This window comes from Chlorocebus sabaeus, chromosome 25, assembly GCF_047675955.1.
Source record: "Chlorocebus sabaeus isolate Y175 chromosome 25, mChlSab1.0.hap1, whole genome shotgun sequence".
In the NCBI taxonomy this organism is placed as follows: domain Eukaryota; kingdom Metazoa; phylum Chordata; class Mammalia; order Primates; family Cercopithecidae; genus Chlorocebus; species Chlorocebus sabaeus.
The window spans coordinates 84,311,122-84,335,588 of NC_132928.1; the positions used below are offsets into that span (position 1 = coordinate 84,311,122).

Consider the following 24,467-nt stretch of genomic DNA (forward strand, 5'->3'; position numbering starts at 1 on the left):
GGCTGGTCTCTAACTCATGAGTTCAAACAATTGAACTTAGCCTCCCAAAGTGCTGGGATTACATGCACATGCCACTACACCCAGCTTGGATAAGTTATGACATATATATATATATCTCCATATAACCAACACCAAAATTAAGCTATAGATGTTAGTCCTCCCCAAAAGTTCCCTGTGCCCCTTACCTTCAAGTCCTCCATCCCAGGCAACTCAGTGGTTTCGTCTCTATAATTATAAGACTAGTTTTGTCTCGTCTAGAACAGTATTACTTCTTTTCATCTGGCTCCATTCCCTCAATACAATGTTTTCAGAATCACTAATGTTGTGGCATCAGTAGTTTGTTCCTCTTAATGGACAAGTAATAGTATAGTATGCATCTCTTTATTCATTTACCTGTGGATGAATATTTCACTTGTTTCCAGGTTTGGAACATTGAACAATTATGTACAAGTTGTTTTTGTAGACATAAGTTTTCATAACTCTTAGGTAAATAACTAGGAGTAGAACTGCTGGGTCACATGGTAAGTACATCTTTAACATTACTACAAACCACTAAACTTTCCCAAAACGATGATAACGCTTTACATTCCCACCACCAGTGAACAAGAGTTCCAGTTGCTCCATCACCTTGCCAACACTTGACAAGGTCAGTCCTTTTAATTTTAGTCTTTCTAGTGGATGTGTAGTAATATGTCATTACGGTTTTAATTTTCATTTATCTGATGACCAGTGACAATGATTATCTTTTAATGTATATCTTCTTAAAGTGTCTCTTCAAATCTTTTACCTGTTTTACTGGGTTTTCTTACTACCAAATTATAAGTATTCTTTATACATTCTAGATACAACTTCTTGGTTGGAGGGAGAGAGAGAGAAGAAGGGATAGAAAGAGAAAAGGAGGGAAAGAGGGGGAGAGAGATGTCTCAAATATTTTCTCCAAGTCTATAGTTTGTCTTTTCATTTTCTTAATGAAGTCAAGGAGCTGAAGGGTTTAATTTTTATGAAAATCAATTTATCAATTTTTCTTGGAGGCTCAGTGCTTTCTGTATTCTGCATAGGAAATTTTATGTACCCCATATCCAAAGAGTTTCTCCTATGTTTTCTTGATTTTATAGTTTTAGCCGTTAAGTTTAACCTTACTAAACCTAAATCTTATTCAATCTAGTGAAGAATTGTTTTTACTTTTATCATTTATTTTCCATGTGCACATCAGCACAATTTGCTGAAAAGATCATCCTTTCATTATTGAATTATGTTGGCACCTTTGTTGAAAATCAACTGTGTGTAGGGCTATATTCTTTATATTTTTATTTCTGAATACAGGTTAAGTATCCCTTCTTTGAAATCCTTGGGACCAGAAGGGCTTCAGATTTTGGATTTCCTTGGATTTTGAAATGTTTGCATTATACTTACTGGCTGAACCATCCCAAATCTAAAAATCCAAAATCCAAAATACTCCCATGAGCATTTCCTTTGGGTGTCATGCTGGTGCTTAAAATATTTGGGATGCTGGAGCACTGCAGATTTTTTTACTTGGGATGCTCTACTTGTATTATGATGTGTTGACATTTTAAACACCTTTCTGACTACAGAGAAGACTGCTCCTGCTCCTCCCAGGGACAGCCAATTCTAAGAAATAACAAAGAGTGAGCCAAGGCGGGCGGATCACGAGGTCAGGAGATCCAGACCATCCTGGCTAACACGGTGAAACCCCGTCTCTACTAAAAATACAAAAAATTAGCCGGGCGTGGTGGTGGCGCCTGTAGTCCCAGCTACTTGGGAGACTGAGGCAGGAGAATGGCGTGAACCTGGGAGGCAGAGCTTGCAGTGAGCCGAGATCACGCCACTGCACTCCAGCCTGGGCGACAGAGCAAGACTCTGTCTCAAAAAAAAAAAAAAAAAAAAGGAACTATAGAATAAGTCCTCTCCTCCTACATCTTGCCATCACACTACTAAAGGCCTATTTACATTGGTTCCTTTTACATCATGTGTAGCTATAAAGAAAAAATTATAAGACACACTGTATTAGTACATTCTCATGCTGCTATGAAAAAATACTCGAGACTGGGTAATTTATAAAGGAAAGACGTTTAATTGACTCTCAGTTCCACAGGGCTGTGGAGGAAACTTATAACCGTAGTGGAAGGGGAAGCAAACTCATCCTTCTTCATATGGCAGCAGGAAGGAGAAGTGCCCAGCAAAGCAGGAAGCCCCTTACAAAACCATCCCATCTCGTGAGAACTCACTCACTATCAAGAGAACAGGATGGGGGATACGGTCCCCATGGTCCTGGTCCCTACCGGGACACATGGGGATTATGGGAACTACAATTCAAGAGGAGATCTGTGGGGACACAATCAAACTACGTCACATACTAAAGGGCAAAAAACATAGTCTGAAGAGACAGAGCAAGCATTAGTGCCAGACTCAGATATGGCAAGGATGTTGGAATTATCAGACTAGGAATTTTAGAAAACTATAATTAATATGCAAAGGATTCCAATGGAAAAGGAGACAGCATGCAGGAACAGACAGGAAATACAGGCATAGAAACAGAAATTCTAAGAACCAAGAAGAACTGCTAAATCAAAAACACCAACAGAAATAGAGAATGCCTTTTATTGGTACACTGGACAGAGCTGGAGAGAAAAACCTCTGAGCTGAAACTATCTCAGTACAGTAACCACCAACATTAAGAAGCAAAGAGAAGAAAGACTTTATTTAAAAAAAAAAAAAAAAAAAAAAAACAGAATATCCAAGAACTGTGGAATGATTACAAAAAGGTATAAGATATGTGTAATCGGATATGTCAGAAGAAGAATAAAGAGAGAATGGAACAGAAGAAATACTTGAAGTAACAATGACTGAGAAGTTCTCCCAGATTAATGCCAGGCACCAAACCACAGATCCAGGAAACTCACAGAAGACCAAGCAGGATAAAAGCCCAAAAACCTATACCGAGGCATGTCATTTTCAAACTACAGAAAATCAAAGGTTTTTTAATTCTTTTTTTTTTTTTTTTTTTTTGAGACGGAGTCTCGCTCTGTCACCCAGGCTGGAGTGCAGTGGCCGGATCTCGGCTCACAGCAAGCTCCGCCTCCCAGGTTCACGCCATTCTCCTGCCTTCGCCTCCCGAGTAGCTGGGACTACAGGCACCCGCCACCTCAGCCGGCTAGTTTTTTGTATTTTTAGTAGAGACGGGGTTTCACCGTGTTAGCCAGGATGGTCTCGATCTCCTGACCTCGTGATCCGCCCGTCTCGGCCTCCCAAAGTGCTGGGATTACAGGCTTGAGCCACCGCGCCCGGCCAAGGTTTTTTAAAATACTGAGAAGCCAGATTTTAGCTAAAGATAAGTATATGTCTGTTTTAGATATTCATAGATACTGAAATGGTTTCAGTAACATGTCATTTTCTGAAAATATCAAAATACTTGAAAGGTGTGTGCTATGGTTTGAAGGTCTGTACCCTCCAAAACTCATGTTGAAATTTAACTACCATTGTATCAGTGTTAAGAGATGGGACCATTAAGAGGTGATTTGGCCATGAAGGCTCTGTCCTCATGGGCAGGATTAATTCCATTATTTGATGCCCTCTTGTCTCTTGGCCCTTCCACCTTGGGATGCCTTCCACCATGTGTTGTCACAGCAAGAAGGCCCTCGCCATATGTAGCCATCTTAATATAGAACTTCCAAGCCTCCAGAAATGTGAGTCAACAAATTTCTGCTCTTCACTTACACGCTGACGGTGGGAATGTAAATTAGTTCAGCCACTGTGGAGACAGTCCGGAGACATCCCAAAGAACTGAGACTTGAACTACCACGTGACCCAGCAATTCCATTACTGGGTATATACCCAAAGGAAGATAAGTCATTCTACCAGAAAGACACGTGTACCCGTATGTCTATCCCTGCACTGTTCACAATAGCAAAGACAGGGAATCAATCTAGGTGCCCATCATTGGTGGACTGAATAAAGAAATGTAATATATACACACCATGGAATACTATGAAGCCATAAAAAAGAATAAAATCATGTCCTTGGGCCGGGCACAGTGGCTCATGCCTGTAATCCCAGCACTTTGGGAGGCTGAGGCAGGTGGATTGCCTGAAGGTCAGGAGTTCAAGACCAACCTGGCCAACATGGTGAAACCCTGTATCTACTAAAAATACAAAAATTAGCCAGACATGGTGGCAGGCGCCTTAATCCCAGCTACTCAGGAGGCTGAGGCACGAGAATTACTTGAGCATGGGAGGCAGAGGTTGTAGTGAGCCTAGATCGCACCACTGCATTCCAGCCTGGGTGCTAGAGTGAGACTCTGTCTCAGGAAAAAAAAAAAAAAAAAATTATGTCTTTTGCAACAACATGGATGCAGCTGGAGGCCATTATCCTAAGCAAAGTAGCACAGAAACAGAAAATCAAATACAGTATGTTCTCACTTATAAGTGGGAGCTAAAACTGGATATACAAGTATATAAATACGAGAACAATATACATTGGAGAATATAAGGAAGGGGAAGGAGGGGGTGGTGCAAGGGTTGAAAAACTACCTTCTGAGTACTCTGCTCACTTCTTGGGTGACAGGTTCAACATACTCCAAACCTCAGCATCACACAGTAGACCTCTGTAGAAAACCCACACATATACCCCCAGAATCTAAAATAAATGTTGAAAACAAATTAAATAAATTTGAAGAAATAAAAAGAAATTTGTGTTCTTTATAGATTACCCACTTTCAGTTATTCTGTTATAGCAGCACAAAGTAGACTAAAATAAACACCTTACATATAGAGGAACAAAGAATCACAGCCAACTTCTCAGAAGCCATGTACAAGAGAGTGGAATGAAATAAAGTACTGAGAAGAAAAAAAAACCTACTAATCTGGAATTCTGTACCCTGTGAAATTACCCTTCAAAAGTGAAGAAAAAATAAAGACTTTTTCAGGAAAACAAAAATTGAGGAAATGTATTGCCAGTAGACCTGCCCACATGAAATGTTAAAAGAAATTCTGTAGAGAGAAGGAAATGATAAAGGTTAGAAACTTAGATCTACATAAAGAAAGAATGAAAATCAAAGAAGGAATAGATGAAGGTAAAATAAAAACTTTCATGTTTCTTATTCTTAATTGATCTAACAGATAATAGTTTGTTCAAAAGACTACTAATAGTATCAATATATTTAATTATGTATGTTTATGTATAAGCTAAATAAATGACATAAGAGAGGGAGCAGGGGCCGGGCACAGTGGCTCAGGCCTGTAATGCCAGCACTTTGGGAGGCCGAGGCAGGTGGACTGCCTGAGCTTAGGAGTTCAAGACCAGCCAGGGCAACATAGCAAAATCCCATCTCCGCACAAAATACAAAAAGTAGCCAGGCATGGTGGTGCATGCCTGTAGTCCCAGCTATTTGAGGGGGTGCTGAGGAAGGAGGATGACTTGAGCCGAGGAAGTCGAGGCTGCAGTGAGGGGTGTTCAGGCCACTGCACTTCAGCCTGGGTGACAAAGCGAGATCTCATTTCTAAAACAATTTTTTTTTTAAAGAGAGGGAGCAGGAACTAAAAGTATTTTGTTATTCTAAGTTACTTACTCTACCTGTAAAGCAGCAAAGTGTTGAGAGTAAACTTGGATTCATTTTAAATGTATATTGCAAACTCTGGGGCAATCTCTAAAAAAGGAGATATATATATGTCATATATATATCTGATATGCTAATGAAGAGAAATGAAATCATACAAAATGCTCAATTAAAACCACAAAAGGCAGAAAAATAGTGAAAGACAACAATCGGAACAAAGAACAAGGGCAACAAATAGAAAACAGATATGATAAATATTAACCCAAATGTATCAATTATCACTCTGGATGTCAGTGATCTAAATGCATCAATTAAAAGACAGAGATGGTCACAGTGCATCAAGACACAAAACCCAACCATATGTCATCTATAAGAAACCCATTTTACATAGAAATAGATTAAATGAACATGCATAGAGAAAGATATACCGTGCTAACATTAATTAAAAGAAGAGCAGAAAGAGCTACATTAATTCTAGATTTCAGGTTAAATGTCACCTCTACAGGAAACCCTTCTGTATCCACCTACACACAAGTAAGTCTGTGCTCAACCCAATCACAGTCAATCATAAAATCATGGGCATCTGTCACTGTCTCTCTACTCCACAACAGAAGCTTTACCAAAGTCAGGATCTTATTTACTTACTCGCTGCCTATTACTTATCACACCAACCCCCAGGACTTAGAGCATAATAATCACTCTAACTCCTGTGTAGAAACTAAATTAGAAGTGGGAAAGAATCGTAGTAACCATGAAGCTAATCCAGAAAAGAGACCATGGTAACAGGTAGTACTAGAGAAGCTGGCGAGAAGGGAACCAATTCAGATCTTTAGGTAGTGAGATAGTAAAATCAGCACAACATGATGATTAAACGGATGTGTGGCCAGGAAAGGATGAGAATCGGAGATGACACCTGGCAACTCAGACTGCTGGGTGGCTGGTGAAACTGTTCACTGAGGCTGGAAAACATGAAGGGAAGCGGGTCTGGGGGAAGATAATGTACTCAGATTTAGACATGTTACACCAGAGACACCTGTGCAACAGCCAAGTGGAAATCAGGAGAAAGGAGGCTGGAGACGGAGTACCGAGAAGGAATAATATACAGATGCCCCTTGAAGTCATGGGAGTAGATAAGATCATGCAGCAGGCAAAGGTAAAGGGAGAAAAGAAAAACTTCCGGCTCCAGACACCTGTGGAGTCAAACACTGAAATACGACCAAATCGACCAAATCGTTTTAAACTTTATGTAGCATTCCCTTTGTGTTTACAGGTAGATACAAAGCTGACTTATCTACAGTACATTCCATGCAAAGCCTATCAGTTTGAGGCCGAGCACAGAACATTTATGAAGTAAACAAAGCTTGACTTCCTTCCTTATCACGGCCTTGGGTATGGCAGTCTAGAAACGAACTTATTAAATCACTCTGCTAAGTGCTTACTAATGCGGGATTAATTTTCTACCCATCAAATAGGAATCAAATCGGTCTACAACTAAGCGTAAAATGTAAACCCAAAAATACGATTCACATTTTTAAAGAGGTCTGTAATTATCCATATAAAATAGAGCTTGTATCTGCTAAAACAGTGCTTTTGAAAAGTATATAAATTACCACTTCATGTAGTGCCTAACTGCTTATTTTGCTCAGCAATTAATTCATTCAACTAGAAATGTATATATTATAAATCAAATTAAATCTTGAAAAGGTAAAATAATACTTGGTGAATTACTTGAAATTGACTTACTTGCTATCACCATTGCTGCCATTTTTTGTTTGGAAAATGCTTTTTTATAAGAAAATTTAGCCTGCTCCTCCTCTCTGATCTTGGAATCATGTGTGATGTTCTGTTTATGCCAATAGAGAAAAAAGACTGGACCTCCTTCTATTAAATTATATGATAGACACCTCATAACAAGGTAGAGACAGGAATATAAAGCCACTGATGACAAAAATATTTTGACCAGTAACAGAAACAGTACTGTACACAGGAGTAAATACATATGTTGATATGTACACTATATATGATGCACAGACCAATAGTTTGGTATATATCCTCCATCCATAAAATAGACACATTTGGATTATCTCTGAAAAACAGAAGTAGAAGTGTGGGAAGGAAGCTGGAGAAAGACTTTTATGTTTTACTCTGTATGATTCTATATGATGTTTTTATAGGAAAACATATCCTTGTATTGCTTATGTTTGAAAATGAAATGTGCACCGGATGTGGTGGGCTCATGCCTCTAACCCCAGCACTTTGGGAGGCCAAGGCTGGTAGATTGCCTGAGCTGAGGAGCTCGAGACCAGCCTGGTCAACATGGTGAAATCCCATCTCTACTAAAATACAAAAAAAATTAGCTGGGCGTGGTGGCACACGCCTGTAGTCCCAGCTACTTGGGGAGGCTGAAGCACCAGAATTGCCTGAACCTGGGAGGTGGAGGTTGCAGGGAGTTGAGACGGCGCCACTGCACTCCAGCCTGGGCAACAGAGTAAGACTCCGTCTCAAAAAAAAGAAAAAAGAAAAACGAAAAAGAAAAAGAGAAAAGAAAGAAATGTGAATACCAATAGCACTGACACCATCCTGTGGGCACAAGGCACATGTTACACCCTGCAGTACCCCAATAGCCTCTCTCAGACAACTTGATGGCATGGTCCCACACATCAAATGCTAAGCTAGTGAACCAAAATCATGTCCCCCTGGGGAATACATATTATGGATTTTATACTACAGATTTACATCCTCTGTATCAATTTCCATTCCAAGTGCTTTTGCATTCTGTTCATTACTGTTCACAGTTCAGTCTGTCATTTAATTTTGTGCAGCTTTGTGGGTATCCACAATAATTACAATGTTTAATGCTGTATTTTGAGGTTGGGATAAACACAGCAGTTTAAATGCATATGTTCTGTCCAATCTTTAACTCCCCCTCCACACACATACAAATACATACTCTAGCTGTTATTATATATATCCTTCATCTTGCTAGCTGTTTTCCCGTTACCTTCCACAGTATATCTGACAGTGACATTATTATTGATGCTCCAATAAACAGCCAATATATGTAGTAAAAACACATGCACTACAATACATCAAAATGACATACCCACCCACCAAACTCCTGCTACTCATTCTAATCAGATAATGGCTTTTCTCCTCCTTGAGTGTACTACAAAAGGATGAAGTGGCACTAGAGGAAAAATACTCATAAAACAGGGGAAAAAAAAGTTTTATTAAGTAAACTGTTTATTAAATGTTTTATTAATAAACTGTTTAGGTCATTGAGATTAGAAAGCAAGTTTGCCTAGATTTGTGTCAAATAATAGGATAATTTGTCGCTTCTCTATGTACTCTGTTTAATCTGAAGTTCCTAGAAACAAACAGCTGAGCTTCACACGAATAAAACAACCAGAACATCACCATAAAACAACTTTTCTGGAACGAACACTGTATAAAAAGCAGTATTAATGTTTCACTTTTTGCTTTTAGTTACTTCTTGTTGGTAACAATCTTACATAAATCAGGGATCTTTCTAGCTTCGACAAAACTTTTGTATAAAAAATGAGGTGGAAATGATACAGTCATTTTGAAATTTCTTATCCTATTTTAATTAGAAAGTATTATACTGGCTGGGCACGGTGGCCGACACCTGTAATCCCAGCACTGTGGGAGGCCAAAGCAGGAGGATCACTAGAGCTCAGGAGTTTAACATCAGCCTGGGCAAACAGTGAGATCTCGTCCCCATTAAAAAACATTTTTTAATTAGCTGGCCATGGTGGCATGTACCTGTAGTCCCAGTTGCTCAGGAGACAGAGGCAGGGAGATCGCTTGAACCCAGGATTTCAAGACTGCAGTGAACTTGATAACACCACTGCACTCCAGTCCAAGAGACAAAGCAAGACTGTCTCCAAAAAAAAAAAAAAAAAAAAAAAAAACCCAAAAGCCAAGAAACAAAAGAATAATACAATATATAATGGAAAACTAGACCTAATCATAATGTTGCAGCAAGAACAGAATTTAGGTTTAAAAGAGCAGTTAAAAGTCTGAATACCTGAGTTTCATTTCTGAAACTTCAGAGCCTACCAGTTATAGAATATTTGGCAAGTTGGCTGCCTCTTTGTCCTCATTTTCCTTATTAATAAAATGAGCATAATAATAGTACCTAATTCTCACAAGAGTCTTAGAAAACCAAATGGAATAATACAGTGCCTGGCACACAGTAGATGCCTAATAAATATTAACTGTTATTGTCAGTACAGATTCAGAAACTGAGGCCTACACAGTTTGTATTTTCCCTGAGATAATTTAACCAGCAAATGCCAGAATTAACATGAGAACCTGGAACCCCTGATATTTTTGTACATTTGATTTCTTTTCCATTAAGACCACTTTTTGTGTAGTCTCAAGAAATTACTTTCAAAGGAGAAAATGAGAGAGAAGAAAATCCCTGAGACAAGCATGGCCTCAATTTAAAAGAAGGAAAGAAGAAATTCTGGAGGTGTGCATATACAAAACACAAGAAACAAAAAGGATGAGTGGAGGGTGGCGGGGAGGAGGCAAGTGACACAGACACAAAACCTCTAATTAGACTTTTTAATAAGATGTAACTCATTAGGACATAATTACATTTCTTATTAAATGATTAATCATAAGGTTAGAAGAAAAGGTCATGTTGAATGTTAATTATACATCCTTTCAAGAATTTCAAAGATGTTAACAATAGTACTCGTGAATTAACTCAAACTCTTGGCAGGAAATTTGGCATTATCTCTAAAAATTCAAAAGGCATATATCCTTTCAATAATCGATACAATAAGAAGAATTTATCCTACTGTTAATTTGGGGAAGTGTGCAAAAATGTGCAAGACAGGATGTGAAGTGCATTAGTAGCAATACCAAATATTATAAAAGTTCTAAGTATTCATCAACAAAGAAATTGTTATTATGGTCAATTCATACAATGAAACATATGGGATACAAAATGTTCCTCAAAGTAGATTGTTAAATGAAAAAAAAAAATCAAAGTACACAAGAATACGTGTACTTTATATATACAAACGTATATTTGTTTTTTTAAACATAGGATATAGATATACAAACGTGTCTGCACAAGCAAATGCTACAAAGACACATAAGAAACTTAACAGTGGAAATGAGAATTGAAGTCGGGGGCAATAAGATGGGGAGGAATAGACATTTACTTTCACATAGTAGACATATACACACACACCCAATTTTTCATCATATATATTTAATATTAGTTTTAACATTTTAATGTCCCTGGCGACCTGTGTGACTCAGCAGGTGAATAACAAGTAAAAGTAAGTTAAAGGCTGTAAAGAAGTAGACACAGGCAACAGGTATAGTGAAGGACAAATTTAAGAGTAAATAATTTGAAAGCTTCACTTACATATGGCTGAAAAGTCTTACCTGACACTTAGCACTACAGTATTTGGCGACGCGGCACTGAGAGCATCGCATCAGCTTTTCCTTCCTGTGGGGAAAAGAAAAATTCTGCGTTAAGAAATGAGTGGGAAACATACTACCTAGTTGAAGAAAGAAAACATAAGCCAACATACGGACACCAGTATGTTCTGTTTACTCCATTATGTTCAGTCCCTTAAGATTTGGATTTTCACACTGATGAGCCAGCCTCCTCTTGAACCTTCCATGTGAGACACTGACAGAAAACTAAGTCCTTTGGTCTGACAGAAGATGGCAGGGAAGAGGCAGGACTAGCTTGCAGCTTCCGATTACAGACTGAGCAGCGTGTGGGGACTCACACTGTGAATTTTTGATCCAAGAACCACCACAGCAACATACCAGGTAAACTAAGAGAATCCACAGACCCTTTGACGGAACTGTATCGCCACTGCAGGCTCCCTGAGACTCTGAAAAGATGTGAGCCGCTTGCTTGCTCAGCAGGGAGGCTGGTGGTCTGGGGCAAGTTCCCAGTCACAGTCAGCAGCTGCCTGGACACAGACTCCGTGCTGCCGTGGGGACACGGTGGGAGTGAGACCAGCCTTCAGGACTGCGGGCTGCATGGGAGCGGGATGAGGCCTGTGACTGCTGGCTTTCCCCCACTTTCCTGGTGGCCTGTGTGACCCAGCAGAAGCAGCCATAATCCCCCTGGGAACATAACTCCATTAGACTGAAAACCACATCGCCGTCCCAACAGCAGCCACAGCAATCCCCGCCCAAGGAGAATCTGAGCTCAGACACACCTATCCCTGCCCCCCTGTGGTCTTTCTCTACCAGCCCTGGCTGCCAAAGACAAAGGCCATAATCTCTTGGGAGCTCTATGGCCCTGCCCACCACCTAAGAAACCTGAATACGTAACCGGGCAACCTTAGGGCAAGTTTGCTTCCTCCCTACAGGACCACAGCTGATGTGTTCCTGAAGGCACCAACCCCCGGCTGGAGGCCAACCAACACAAAACCAGCACACTGAACAAAAACACAACCAAGGACCCTGTAGGGTCCACTTCACGCCCCTGCGACCTCCATTAGATCCCAGGACTCTCAGCAGTCACTTCACGCCTCTGCACCCTCCATTAGATCCCAGGACCCTTAGCAGTCACTCCCCAGTACCAGCCCAGAGCCCAGTAGCTCTGCTGGGTGGCTAGACCCAGAAGAACAAAAACAATCACTGCAGTTTGGCTCTCGGGAAGCTCCATCCCTGGGGGAGGAAGGAGAACACCACATCAAGGGAGAACCCCTTGAAACAAAGGTATCTGAACAGCAGCCCTTGAGTCCCAGATCTCCCCTCCGACATAGCCCACCCAAATGAAAAGGAACCAGAAAAACAATCCCGGTAAGCTCTTTAACACCCCCCAAAATATCACACCAGCTCACCAGCAACAGATCCAAACCAAGATAAAATATCTGGATTGCCAGAAAAAGAATTCAGAAGGTTATTTACTAAGCTAATAACGGAGGCACCAGAGAAAGGTGAACTCCAACTTAAAGAAATCAAAAACCCGATACAGAATATGAAAGGAAAATTCTTCAGTGAAACAGCATAAATAAAAAACGATCACAACTTCTATAAACCAAAGAAACACTTAGAGAAATGCAAAATGCCCTGGAAAGTCTCAGCAATAGAATCGAAAAAGCAGAAGAAAGAACTTCAGAGCTTGAAGACAAGGCTTTCGAGTTAACCCAATCCATCAAAGACAAAGAAAAAAGAATTTTTAAAAATGAGCAAAGCAAGAAGTTTGGGATGATGTTATGCACGCAAATCTAAGAATAATGGGTGTTCCCAAGGAAAAAAAAGAAACCTAAAAGTTTGGAAACACTATTTGAGGAAATAATCAAGGAAAACTTGTCTGGCCTTGCTAGAGATCTAGACATCCAAATACAAGAAGCTCAAATACCTGGGAAACTCATCACTTAGGCACACAGTCAAGAGGTTATCCAAAGCAAAGACAAAGGAAAGAATCTTAAGAGCTGTGAGGCAAAAGCATCAGGTAACCTATAACAGAAAATCTATCAGAGCAACAGCAGATTTCTGAGCAGAAACGGTCAGAGGCGTGTGAACCAGGACAACTCCATCTTGAACAGGGGCTGAGTAAAATGAGGCTGAGACTTACTAGGCTGCATTCCCAGACAGTTAAGGCATCCTAAGTCACAGGATGAGACTCAAGTCGGCACACGATACAGGTCATAAACACCTTGCTGATAAAACATGTTGCAGTAAAGAAGCCGGCTAAAACTCAGCAAAACCCAAAGTGACCAGAGGTCACTGGTCGTCCTCACTGCTATACTCCCATCAGTGCCACGACAGTTTACAAATGCCATGGCAACATCAGGAAGTTACCCTAGATGGTCTAAAAAGGGGAGACATGAATAATACACCCCTTGTTTAGCATATAATCAAGAAATAACCATAAAAATGGGCAACCAGCAGCCCTCGGGGCTGCTCTAAGGAGTAGCCATTCTTTTGTTCCTTTACTTTCCTAATAAACTTGCTTTCACTTTACTCTGTGGACTCACCCAGAATTATTTCTTGTGTGAGGTCTATGAACCCCCTCTGTAACTGAACCCTGTAAGCTAGAAGGGATTGGGGTCCTATTTTTCACCTCCGTAAACAAAACAATTATCAGCCAAGAATTTTGTGTCCAGCCAAACTAAGCTTCATAAACGAAGCAAGATACAGTCTTTCAAGACAAACAAATACTGAGAGAATTCGCCCCTACCAAGCCAGCACTACAAGAACTGTCAAAAGGAGCTCTAAATCTTGAAACCAGTCCTCAACATACACCAAAATAGAACCTCCTTAAAGCAGAAATTTCACAGGACCTATATAACAATAACACAATAAAAAAAACACACAAGGTAGTCAGACAACAGACAGAACAATGAATAGAATAGTACCTCACATCTCAGTACTAAGAACAGCACAATGAATAGAATAGTACCTCACATCTCAGTACTAACGAACAGCACAATGAATAGAATAGTACCTCATGTCTCAGTACTAACGCTGAATGTAAATGACCTAAATACTCCACTTAAAAGATACGGAATGGTACAATGGATAAGAATTCACGAACTAAATTTCTGCTATCTTCAGGAGACTCACCTAACACATAAAGACTCACATAAACTTAAAGTAAAGGGGTGGAAAATGACATTCCATGCAAATGGACACCAAAAGTGAGCAGGAGTAGCTATTCTTACCGACAAAACAGACTTTAAAGAAAGAGCAGATTAAACAAAACAAAGAGGGACATTATATAACAATAAAAGGACTAGTCCAACAGTAAAATATCACAATCTAAAATATATATGCACCTAACACTGGAGCTCCCAAATTTATAAAACAATCACTAATAGTCCTAAGAAATGAGATACATGGCAACACAATAATAGTGGGGAACTTCAATACACACTGACAGCACTAGACAGGTCATCAAGACAGAAAGTCAACAAAGAAACAACGGACTTAAACTACACCCTACAACAAATGGACTTCACAGATATTTACAGAACATTCTACTCAACAACTGCAGAATATACATTCTATTCATCAGCACATGGAAAATTCTCCAAGATAGAACATATGATAGGGCACAAAACAAGTCTCAGTAAATTTAAGAAAATCAAAATTATATCAAGTACTCTCTCAGACCACAGTGGAATAAAATTTGAAATTAACTCCAAAAGGAACCCTCAAAATCATGCAAATATATGGAAATTAAATAACCTGCTCCTGGGTGATTGTTGGGTCAACAATTAAATCAAGATGGAAATTTAAAAAGTCTTTGAACTGAACAATAACAGTGACACAACTTATCAAAACCTCTGGGATACAGCAAAAGCGGTGCTAAGAGGAAAGTTCAGAGCATTAAATGCCTATATCGAAAAGTCTGAAAAAGCACAAACAGACAATCTAAGGCCACACCTCACAAAACTGGAGAAACAAGAACAATCCAAACCCAAATGCAGCAGAAGAAAAGAAATAACAAAGATTAGAGCAGAACTAAATGAAATTGAAACAGACAAAAAAAATGCAAAAGATAAACGAAACAAAAGGCTGGTTTTGAAAAGATAAATAAAACTGATGGACCATTAGCAAGATTAACCAAGAAAAGAAGAGAGAAGATCCAAATAAGCTCAATTAGAAATGAAATGGGAAATATTACTACTGATACCATAGAAATACAAAAGTTTATTGAAGGCTACTATGAACACCTTTACACGCCTAAACTAGAAAACCTAGAGGGGATGGATAAATTCCTGGAAATATACAACCCTCCTAAATTAAACCAGGAAGATATAGAAACTCCGAACAGACCAATAACAAGCAGCAAGACTGAAATGGTAATTATTTTTAAATTGCCAGTAAGTAAAAGTCTAGGACCATAAGGATTCACAGCTGAATTCTGTCAGACATTCAAACAGGAACCAGCACCAATCCTATTGACACTATTCCAGAGGACAGAGAAAAAGGGAATCCTCCTTAAATCATTCTATGACACCAGTATCACCCTAGTACAAAAACCAGGAAAGGACCTCACAAAAAATTAAAACTACAGACCAACATTCCTGATGACACAGATGCAAAATTCCTCAACAAAATACTAGCTAACTGAATCCAGCATCACATCAAAAAGATAATTCATCATGATCAAGTGGGTTTCATACCAGGGATGCATGGATGGTTTAACATCCACAACTCAATAAATGTGATACGCCACATAAACAGAATTAAAACCAAGAATCACGTGATCATCTCAACAGATGCAGAAAAAGCATTTGACAAAATCCAGCATTGCTTTATGGTTAAAACCCTCAGCAAAATGGGCATAGAAGGGACACACCTTAAGGTAATGAAAGCTATCTATGACAAACCCACAGCCAACATTATACTGAACAGGGAAAAGCTGAAATCATTCCCCCTGAGAAAAGAAATCAGACAGGGATGTCCACTTTCACCACTTCTATTCAACACAGTACTGGAAGTCCTAGCTAGAGCAATCAGACAAGAGAAAGTAATCAGAGGTATCAAAATCGGTAGAGGAAGTCAAACTGTGGCTGTTTGCTGATGATATGACTGTATACCTAGAAAACCCTAAAGACTCATCCAAAAAGCTCCTCGAACTGGCACATGAATTCAGCAAAGTTTCAGGATACAAAATTAACGTACACAAATCAGTAGCTCTGCTATACAGCAACAGCAACCAAGTTGAGAATCAAATCAAGAACTCAACCCCTTTTACAATAGCTGCAAAAAATAAAATAAAATAAAATACTTAGGAATACACCTAACTAGGGAGGCGAAGACCTCTACAAGGAAAACTACAAAACACAGATGACACAAACAAATGGAAACATGTCCCATGCTCATGGATGGGAAGAATCGATATTGTGAAAATGACCATATTGCCAAAAGCAATCTACAAATTCAATACAATTCCCATCTAAACACCACCATCATTCTTCACAAAACTAGAAAAAAAAAAAATCCTAAAATTCATATGCAACAAAAAAAGAGACCACATAGCCAAAGCAAGACTATGCAAAAAGAACAAATCTGGAGGCATCACATTATGCAACTCCAAACTATACTACAAGGCCACAGACACCAAAACAGCATAGTACTGGTATAAAAATAGGCACAGTGAAACAGAATAGAGAACCCAGAAATAAACCCAAATACTTAGAGCCAACTGATCTTCAACAAAGCAAACAAAAACATGAAGTGGGGAAAGGATACCCTATTCAACAAATAATGCTGGGACAACTGGCAAGCCACATACAGAAGAATGAAACTGGATCCTCATCTCTCACCTTACACAAAAATCAACTCAAGATGAATCAAAAACTTAAATCTAAGACCTGAAACCATAAAAATTCTAGAACATCGGAAAAACCCTTCTAGACATTGGCTTAGGCAAAGACTTCATGACCAAGAACCCAAAAGCAAATGCAACAAAAGCAAAGATAAATCGATGGGGCTTAACTAAACTAAAAAGTTTCTGCACAGCAAAAGAAATAATCAGCAGAGTAAACAGACAAACCACAGAGTGAGAGAAAATCTTCACAATCTATACATCCAACAAAGGACTGATACCCAGAATCTACAAAGAACTCAAATCGGCAAGAACAAAACAATTCCATCAAAAAGTGGGCTAAAGACACGGACAGACAATTCTCAAAAGAAGATATACAAATGGCCAACAAGCATACGGTAAAATGCTCAACATCACTAATTATCAGGGAAATGCAAATCAAAACCACAATGTGATACCACCTCACTCCTGCAAGAATGGCCATAATCAAAAAATCAAAAACATCGATTATTGGTATAGATGTAGTGAAAAGGGAACACTTTTACACTGTTGGTGGGAACATAAACCAGTACAACCACTATGGAAAACAGTGTGGAGATTCCTTAAAGAGCTAAAAGTAAATCTATCATTTGGTTCAGCAATCCCACTACTGGGTATCTACCAAGAGGAAAAGAAGTCATTATACCAAAAAGATACTTATACTTGCACGCATTTATAGCAGCACAATCTGCAATTGCAAAAATATGGAACTAGCCCAAATGCCCATCAACCAACAAATAAAGAAAATGTGGTATACATATACCATGGAATACCACTCAGCCATAAAAAGGAACAAAATAATGGCATTTGCAGTCACCTAGATGGAACTGGAGACCATCAATCTAAGTAAAGTAACTCAGGAATGGAAAACCAAACATCGTATGTTCTCACTCAGATGTGGGAGCTAAGCTATGAGGACGCAAAGGCATAGGAATGATACACTGGACTTTGGAGACTCAGGAGAAAGGCTGGGACGGGGGTGAGGGATAAAAGACTACACAGTGGGTACAGTGTACACTGCGTGGGAGATGGATGCACCAAAATCTCAAAAATCACCACTAAAGAACTTATTCATGAACCAAACACCACCTGTCCCCCCAAAAACCTATTGAAATTTAAAAAGAAAAAGAATCTCAGAGAAAAAATAATAAGGCATGGCCCTGGACCCATAGATCTCCATGTACTAAAGGAGAATGATATTGTACACACCCCCAGCCCCCCACAAAAACAAAAAAAAAAAGTCCTTTTTTAAAACTTTGGTAGAATATACATAACATAAAATTCACTATTTTAACCATTTTAAGTGCACAGTTCAGTAGCACTAACCATATTCAGATTGTTGTGCAACTATCACCACCATTAATGTTCTTTTTAACATAAATTTAATTAAAATTTAGAGACATTTCCAATTAGATTAAAACACTTCATGAAGATACTGATCTCTCCATATCAAATTCAAATCCAGTCCATAAACTGGTGAAAAGTATTCTATATCCTTCCAATATAAAAAATTTGTCTTAAATTATCATACAGTTTAATTATGAATATACTCCTCCTGAGAAATGGTTTTAAAATTCCATTTAATTCAATTACTACTTTAGACATACTGAATTGAGATGCTTTAACGTTATCTCGCCCAAATCACCTGGGTAACAAAAAAGCAGATATTTTTAAAAACCTGAATTATAAAATAAAAATAATAAATCAGATGGTAAAATTAAGTGACAAGGATCAGACAGAACTGTGTCTAGTTTCAAGGTGGTCAAGGGCACTAAAAGTCAACCTGTAATACTAACATCAATGACAAAACATAACAGCTCTTTCTAAGCACTTCTGATATGACAGGCATAGTATGAAGCTCTTTATATCTATTAACTCACACTAAATTTGAAATAGTTCTGTATAAGGTAAGCAGTCTTATTATGCCAACTTTAGAGATATTTCAATACATTTTCAAAAGATAAAAAGTAGATGGAGTAGTACACACTGCTAAGGCATCATACCATAAAGTGAAAGTGGCAGATGATACTGAAAGGCTAAAAACAGAATCCTGCAGAGAAGCAGAACTTGAATACATCAGGTCCCTCACCCCTGAAAGAACAGAAGTGAGCTATGGGGCATAAAACAAGGGAAGTGGTTAAAAGTCTAAATAAAGCAACGTCAAAAAATTCCATCGACCCCCAAGTGCAGAACTCTAGCTTCTAGATATCAATACTCCAGGCAACAAACCAAACCCAAGTGATGGGCCCTAAAGTTCTTGCTTGTAACCACACACTATACTACCATTCTTAAATAAAACTGGATCAAATCACATCAACACTTAGCTGTTCATGAGACACACTTCAAATCAAAGGACATGCAGTGGTGGAATGAAAAGGATATGTCAGGCAAATATTAACTCGAAAAAAGCCTGTGTAGCTACATAAGGTTCGGAAAAAAAGAGACTTGAAGGTTAAATGCATTAATAGAGATAAAGCCAACACACGATGACAAAAGACTTCCATCACCAACTGTTACATACAAAGTAACCAATCTACCCAGTCTCAAAATGTATACAGTATATGTCACAGATCTCCAAGGAAAAACTGACCAATACACAGTAAGTTAAAGCAGGGCCTGGAATATAGCAGGTACCATGTAAGAGACTATGGAGAGAAGCCGCTCCCGATGTTTAACATGGGTTCTCTTCTGTTTCCTAGGTGTCTCGGATGGTTTGAGAAATAAAGGGAAAGAGTACAAGAGAGAGAAATTTAAAGCTGGGTGTCCAGGGGAGACATCACATGTGGGCAGGAGCCGTAAAACCAGCAAGTTTTTATTAACGATTTTCAAAAGTGGAGGGAGTGCACGAATAGGGTGTGGGTCACAGAGATCACATACTTCACGAGGTAATAAAGTATCACAAGGCAAATGGAGGCAGGGCGGGATCACAGGACCACTGGACGAGGAGAAATTAAAATTGCTAATGAAGTTTTGGGCACACACTGTCATTGATAACACCTTATCAGGAAACAGGTTTTGAGAGCAGACAACCTGTCTGACCAAAATTTATTAGGTGGGAATTTCCTTGTCCTAATAAGCCTGGGAGCGCTACAGGAGACCGGGGCTCATTTCATCCCTTCGGCTTTGACCATAAAAGACTGTACGTCTTAAAGGGGCCGCCTATAGGCCTACCTTCAGGGAGCATTCTCTTTCTCAGGGATGTTCCTTGCTGAGAAAAAGAATTCAGCGATGTTTCTCCTATTTGCTTTTGAAAGAGGAAAAAAATAACTCTGTTCCATCTGGCTCACCGGCGGCCAGTTCAAAGTTACCTCTCTTGTTCCCTGCACATCGCTGTTAATCCTGTTCTTTTTTAAGATGCCCAGATTTCATATTGTTCATACACACATGCTCTACAAACAATTTGTGCAGTTGACACAATCATCACAGGGTCCTGAGGCGACATTCATCCTCCTCAGCTTACGAAGAAGATGATGGGATTAAGAGATTAAAGACAGGCATAGGAAATCACAAGGATATTGACTGGGGAAGTGATAAGTGTCCATGAAATCTTCACAATTTATGTTCAGAGATTGCACTAAAGACAGGCGCAAGACATTATAAAAGTATTAATTTGGGGAACTAATAAATGTCCATGAAATCTTCACAATTTATGTTCTTCTGCCGCGGCTTCAGCCAGTCCCTCCATTTGGGGTCCCTGACTTCCTGCAATATTAGATATTATAAATTCTCTTTCAGAAATTCATAGATCAAGAAGATAAAGAATAAGTAAAGAAGATAAAGAATAACACCAGTCTGGGCAACATAGTGAGCCCTCATTTCTCCCAAAAAAAAAAAAAAAAAAATTAAAACATTAGCCGGGCATGGTGGCACAAGCCCGTGGTCCCAGCTGCTTGAGAGGCTGAGGTGGGAGGATCGCTTGAGCCCGAGAGATTGAGGCTACAGTGAACTGTGATCATACCACTGTACTCCAGCCTGAGCAACAGAGTGAGACCCTGTCTCAAAAAAATATATATATATTAGGAATATAAGAATATTACTCAAGATTCAGTCGAGATTTGAAAACAAGAGAATTCTGGGGAAATGATGGCAGTGATGTAATTTTTTAATCTCCTTGACTCTCCCCATAAAAAAAAAAAAAAAACAGAACAAATAGGACAGCAAAACCTAATCACTACTCCCCAACCTGGAAAATATCAATAACAAACCTCAAAATATGAGTGGGTGGAAAAAACTATGAGTGGTTCTGAGAGCAGAATTAAATCAGTATCTTTATTGTAGGAAACAAGGCAACTTAGCTTCCAACAGACCTGTAAACAAGAGGCCCCAGATTGCCAAAAGATGTCCAGCACAGAATGCCAAGCCAATCGGAGAACTGCAGCCAAAACCAGGAGTGGGTTTTCTTTAGGAAACTTCTTTAAGAAGAAATCCCCCGGGCTGCCCTGAACCCTGCCGTTCTTAGACCTGGCTCCTCAGATTTTTTCACTTCCCTCTCTCTTGCTAAGTTAATCAGAGGCTATGTCTGTTGGCTAAAAATAACAATCCACAAATACATACAAAATGTTTGTTCCTGGTTTTAAAAAATAATGAGCAGAATCAAGATACCTGAGAGGCTCAGGTGATGAACAGCTAGCAAATATCAATCCTTCATTTCCTCCTCCCTCCCATAGCTACCAAACAAAGGCTTTAATAAATGTTGACATAGAAGTTTGGTAAACTAACAAGATAATTCAGAGTACTTGAATAATTTATCTGTCATTTAATGTGTGATGGCAATTCCTTAACATGAGTTATTTAAATGTTTGGGATTGTTTTTACATATTAAATGACTAAACAAACAAATCTAAATTTAGTTTCAAAAAAAAAAGGCAAGTTGAGTCCAAGAAAAAAGTTATGCGTACTTGATTAAACCAACTACTGAAACTTTGATGCGTTACTGCTTTTCTCTTTGGGGCATGGTTCAGAGCAACAGCACCCTGGCAAGGCCCCCTGCAGAGAAAAAACTTGGGCAGCAGTGAGAAGGAACAGGAAGTTGGCAGAAACACAGCCACCAGATCATAAAAGAAAACCTTCTTTTTCTCTTTTAAAAAAAAAAAAAAAAAAGCAAGAGGATCATATATGTAATTTCAACCTCAGTGACACGCCTGGGGAATACAGAATTGTCTCAAAAACAAAACAAAACAAAAAATCAGCCAGGCACGGTAGCTCATGTCTATAATTCCAGCACTTTGGGAGGCGGGCAGATCACGAGGTCAGGAGTTTGAGACCAGCCTAACCAACATGGTGAAACCCCGTCTCTACTAAAAATACAAAAATTAGCAAGGCGTGGTGGTGTGTGACTATTATCCCAGCTACTCAGGAGGCTGGGGCAGGAGAATCACTTGAACCCAGGAAGTGGAGGTTGCAGTGAGCCAAGATCGTGCCATTGCACTCCAGCCTGGGTGATAGAGTGAGACTCCATCTCAAAAAAATTAAAATAAAATAAAATCACCAGACGTCATTTCAAATTGAACAACAAAGCCGTACTTTGCAGGGGAAAATGAGAAATGCACATGTCAAATCAAAAACATAATTAATTAGCAGTTTATAGAAAAAGGACCACTTATTTTAGGGAGCTTCAGAGGCTAAAACAAGAAATAGTGAATGGAAGTTAGAGGAGGGCAGATTTTACCTAAATTATAACGATTTTTCTGGCGACAGCAGCTGTTCAGAAGTCTAATGCAATGCCTTGAGAAGCGTGGGGTGCCCAGTGACTTGACATGCTTAAGGAGAATCTAGTAGTAAGTATATTTGCTAGACATGAGGTGAGGGAATTTCCAATACTGCAAGAGAGAAGGAGTTAGAGAAGTTCTGTTTTGTTTTGTTGTTTTGTTTTCTTCCAGGTTCAAAATTATTTGGTTCTGTTTCTCTTGTGCAACCAATAAATATAAACCAAATTTCAAGATGACAGAAGTTGTGCGTATTTTAAGGCAAAGTTTGGTAGCCTCAGAAGAGTTGAGAACATGCTGTTTGCAAAGTGTTTGTCTAAAAAGTCCATCCAGAACTGGAGTTTCTGAATGAAAAACTGCAACGTCTGCCTCCCGGGTTGAAGCAATTCTTATGCCTCAGCCTCCTGAGTAGCTGGGATTACAGTCGAGCACAACCACGCCCAGCTAATCTTTGTACTTTTAGTAGAGATGGGATTTCACCATGATGCAGGCTGTTCTCGAACTCCTAACCTCAAGTGATCTGCCCGCCTCAGCCTCCCAAAGTGCTGAGATTACAGGCATGAGCCACCATGCCCGGCCAAAAAATAATCTTAGAAAAATAAGTTAGGAATGTATCAGTCACAGAAAAGTGATTTTTACCTTTTTCCCCTTCATTTCAAATATGAACATTAGTATTGTACCTCCAAATAAGAGAAGATATTTATATTACTTTTTACCAAAATAAATGGGATCGTTAGCAACCCACCCTCTTCAAAAAAAGCAAAAAGGAATCCACTATCACTTGATCATATAAACCCTGACTCTAGAGAACAGAGTGTCATATCAAAGACAATTCTTAGGTTACTCAGTGCCTCAGACACAGTGCTTCATGGAGCACAAGTTAAGTCCTCTCTTCTGGGTATAGGCTGGGCCATAATTAGTTTCTCCAACAGCTTAAGCTACTGAAACATAAAAACAAAATAAAAACTGGGCAAAATTAATTGTTCTTCTAGTCTTCCAGTATACAAATTAAAAACTTAGATATGGATATAGCAGGAACAATCATCTCTAAGAAATTTTTTTAAAGTGGGGAGGGAAATTAATTGGGTCCTTAAATCTCAACTATGGAGGTACTATTTTAGGGACCGTCTCTCTATCCTTCTTGGGTGTCAGAGGGAAAGAGTCTGTCCGTGTTTAGAAACTCTGCCCTAAAACAATAAAACCAGTGACCAGACAGAAGGAAGGAAGTTTCCTGGAATGGATATAGAAAACAGGAAAATCCTAGTGACTCCCAAATTCCCCCCAGCCCTGGGACGTGCAGAATCCACTTTAAACTTCCTATGGAGAAAAAAATTCATCAACAACACATTCCCATATAATAAACGCATTATTCAGCGCTCCTTCCTAGTAACATGTCTTAGTTCCCTAAAAGTCTCTGGGATGGTTAATTACTGTCAACTTGATTGGATTGAAGGATGCAACATACTGTTCCTGGGTATGTCTGTGAATGTGTTGCCAAAGGAGATAAACGCTTGAGTCAGTGGGCGGGGAAAGGCTGACCCACCCTCAACCTGCGTGGGCACCACCTAATCCACTGCCAGCATGGCTAGAATAAATGCAGGCAGAAGATCATGAAAAGGCTAGACTGGGTTAGTCGCCCCACCTACACCTTTCTCCTGTGCTGGATGCTTCCTGCCCTCAAACACTGGACTCCAAGTTCTTCAGTTTTGGGACTCGGACTGGCTTCCTTGCTCCTCAGCCAGCAGACGGCCTATTGTGGGACCTTGTGATCATGTGAGTTAATACTTAATAAACTCATATATATAGATAGATAGATATTCCATTAGTTCTGTCCCTCTACAGAACCCTGACCAATACA

At 39.3% G+C, this 24,467-nt stretch overlaps 1 protein-coding gene across 5 annotated transcripts in view; it reads right to left on the minus strand.

Annotated features, from left to right (window-relative positions):
• The window catches only part of SMYD3 (SET and MYND domain containing 3), a 752,225-nt gene that overhangs the window by 600,831 nt on the left and 126,927 nt on the right, over positions 1 to 24,467 (minus strand). For all 5 annotated transcript variants that reach the window (XM_073011911.1, XM_073011909.1, XM_073011913.1 and 2 more), the window contains exon 2: positions 11,000 to 11,063. In XM_073011911.1, coding sequence (XP_072868012.1) covers positions 11,000 to 11,063 — 64 coding nt within the window. The remainder of the gene's footprint in view (positions 1 to 10,999; positions 11,064 to 24,467) is intronic.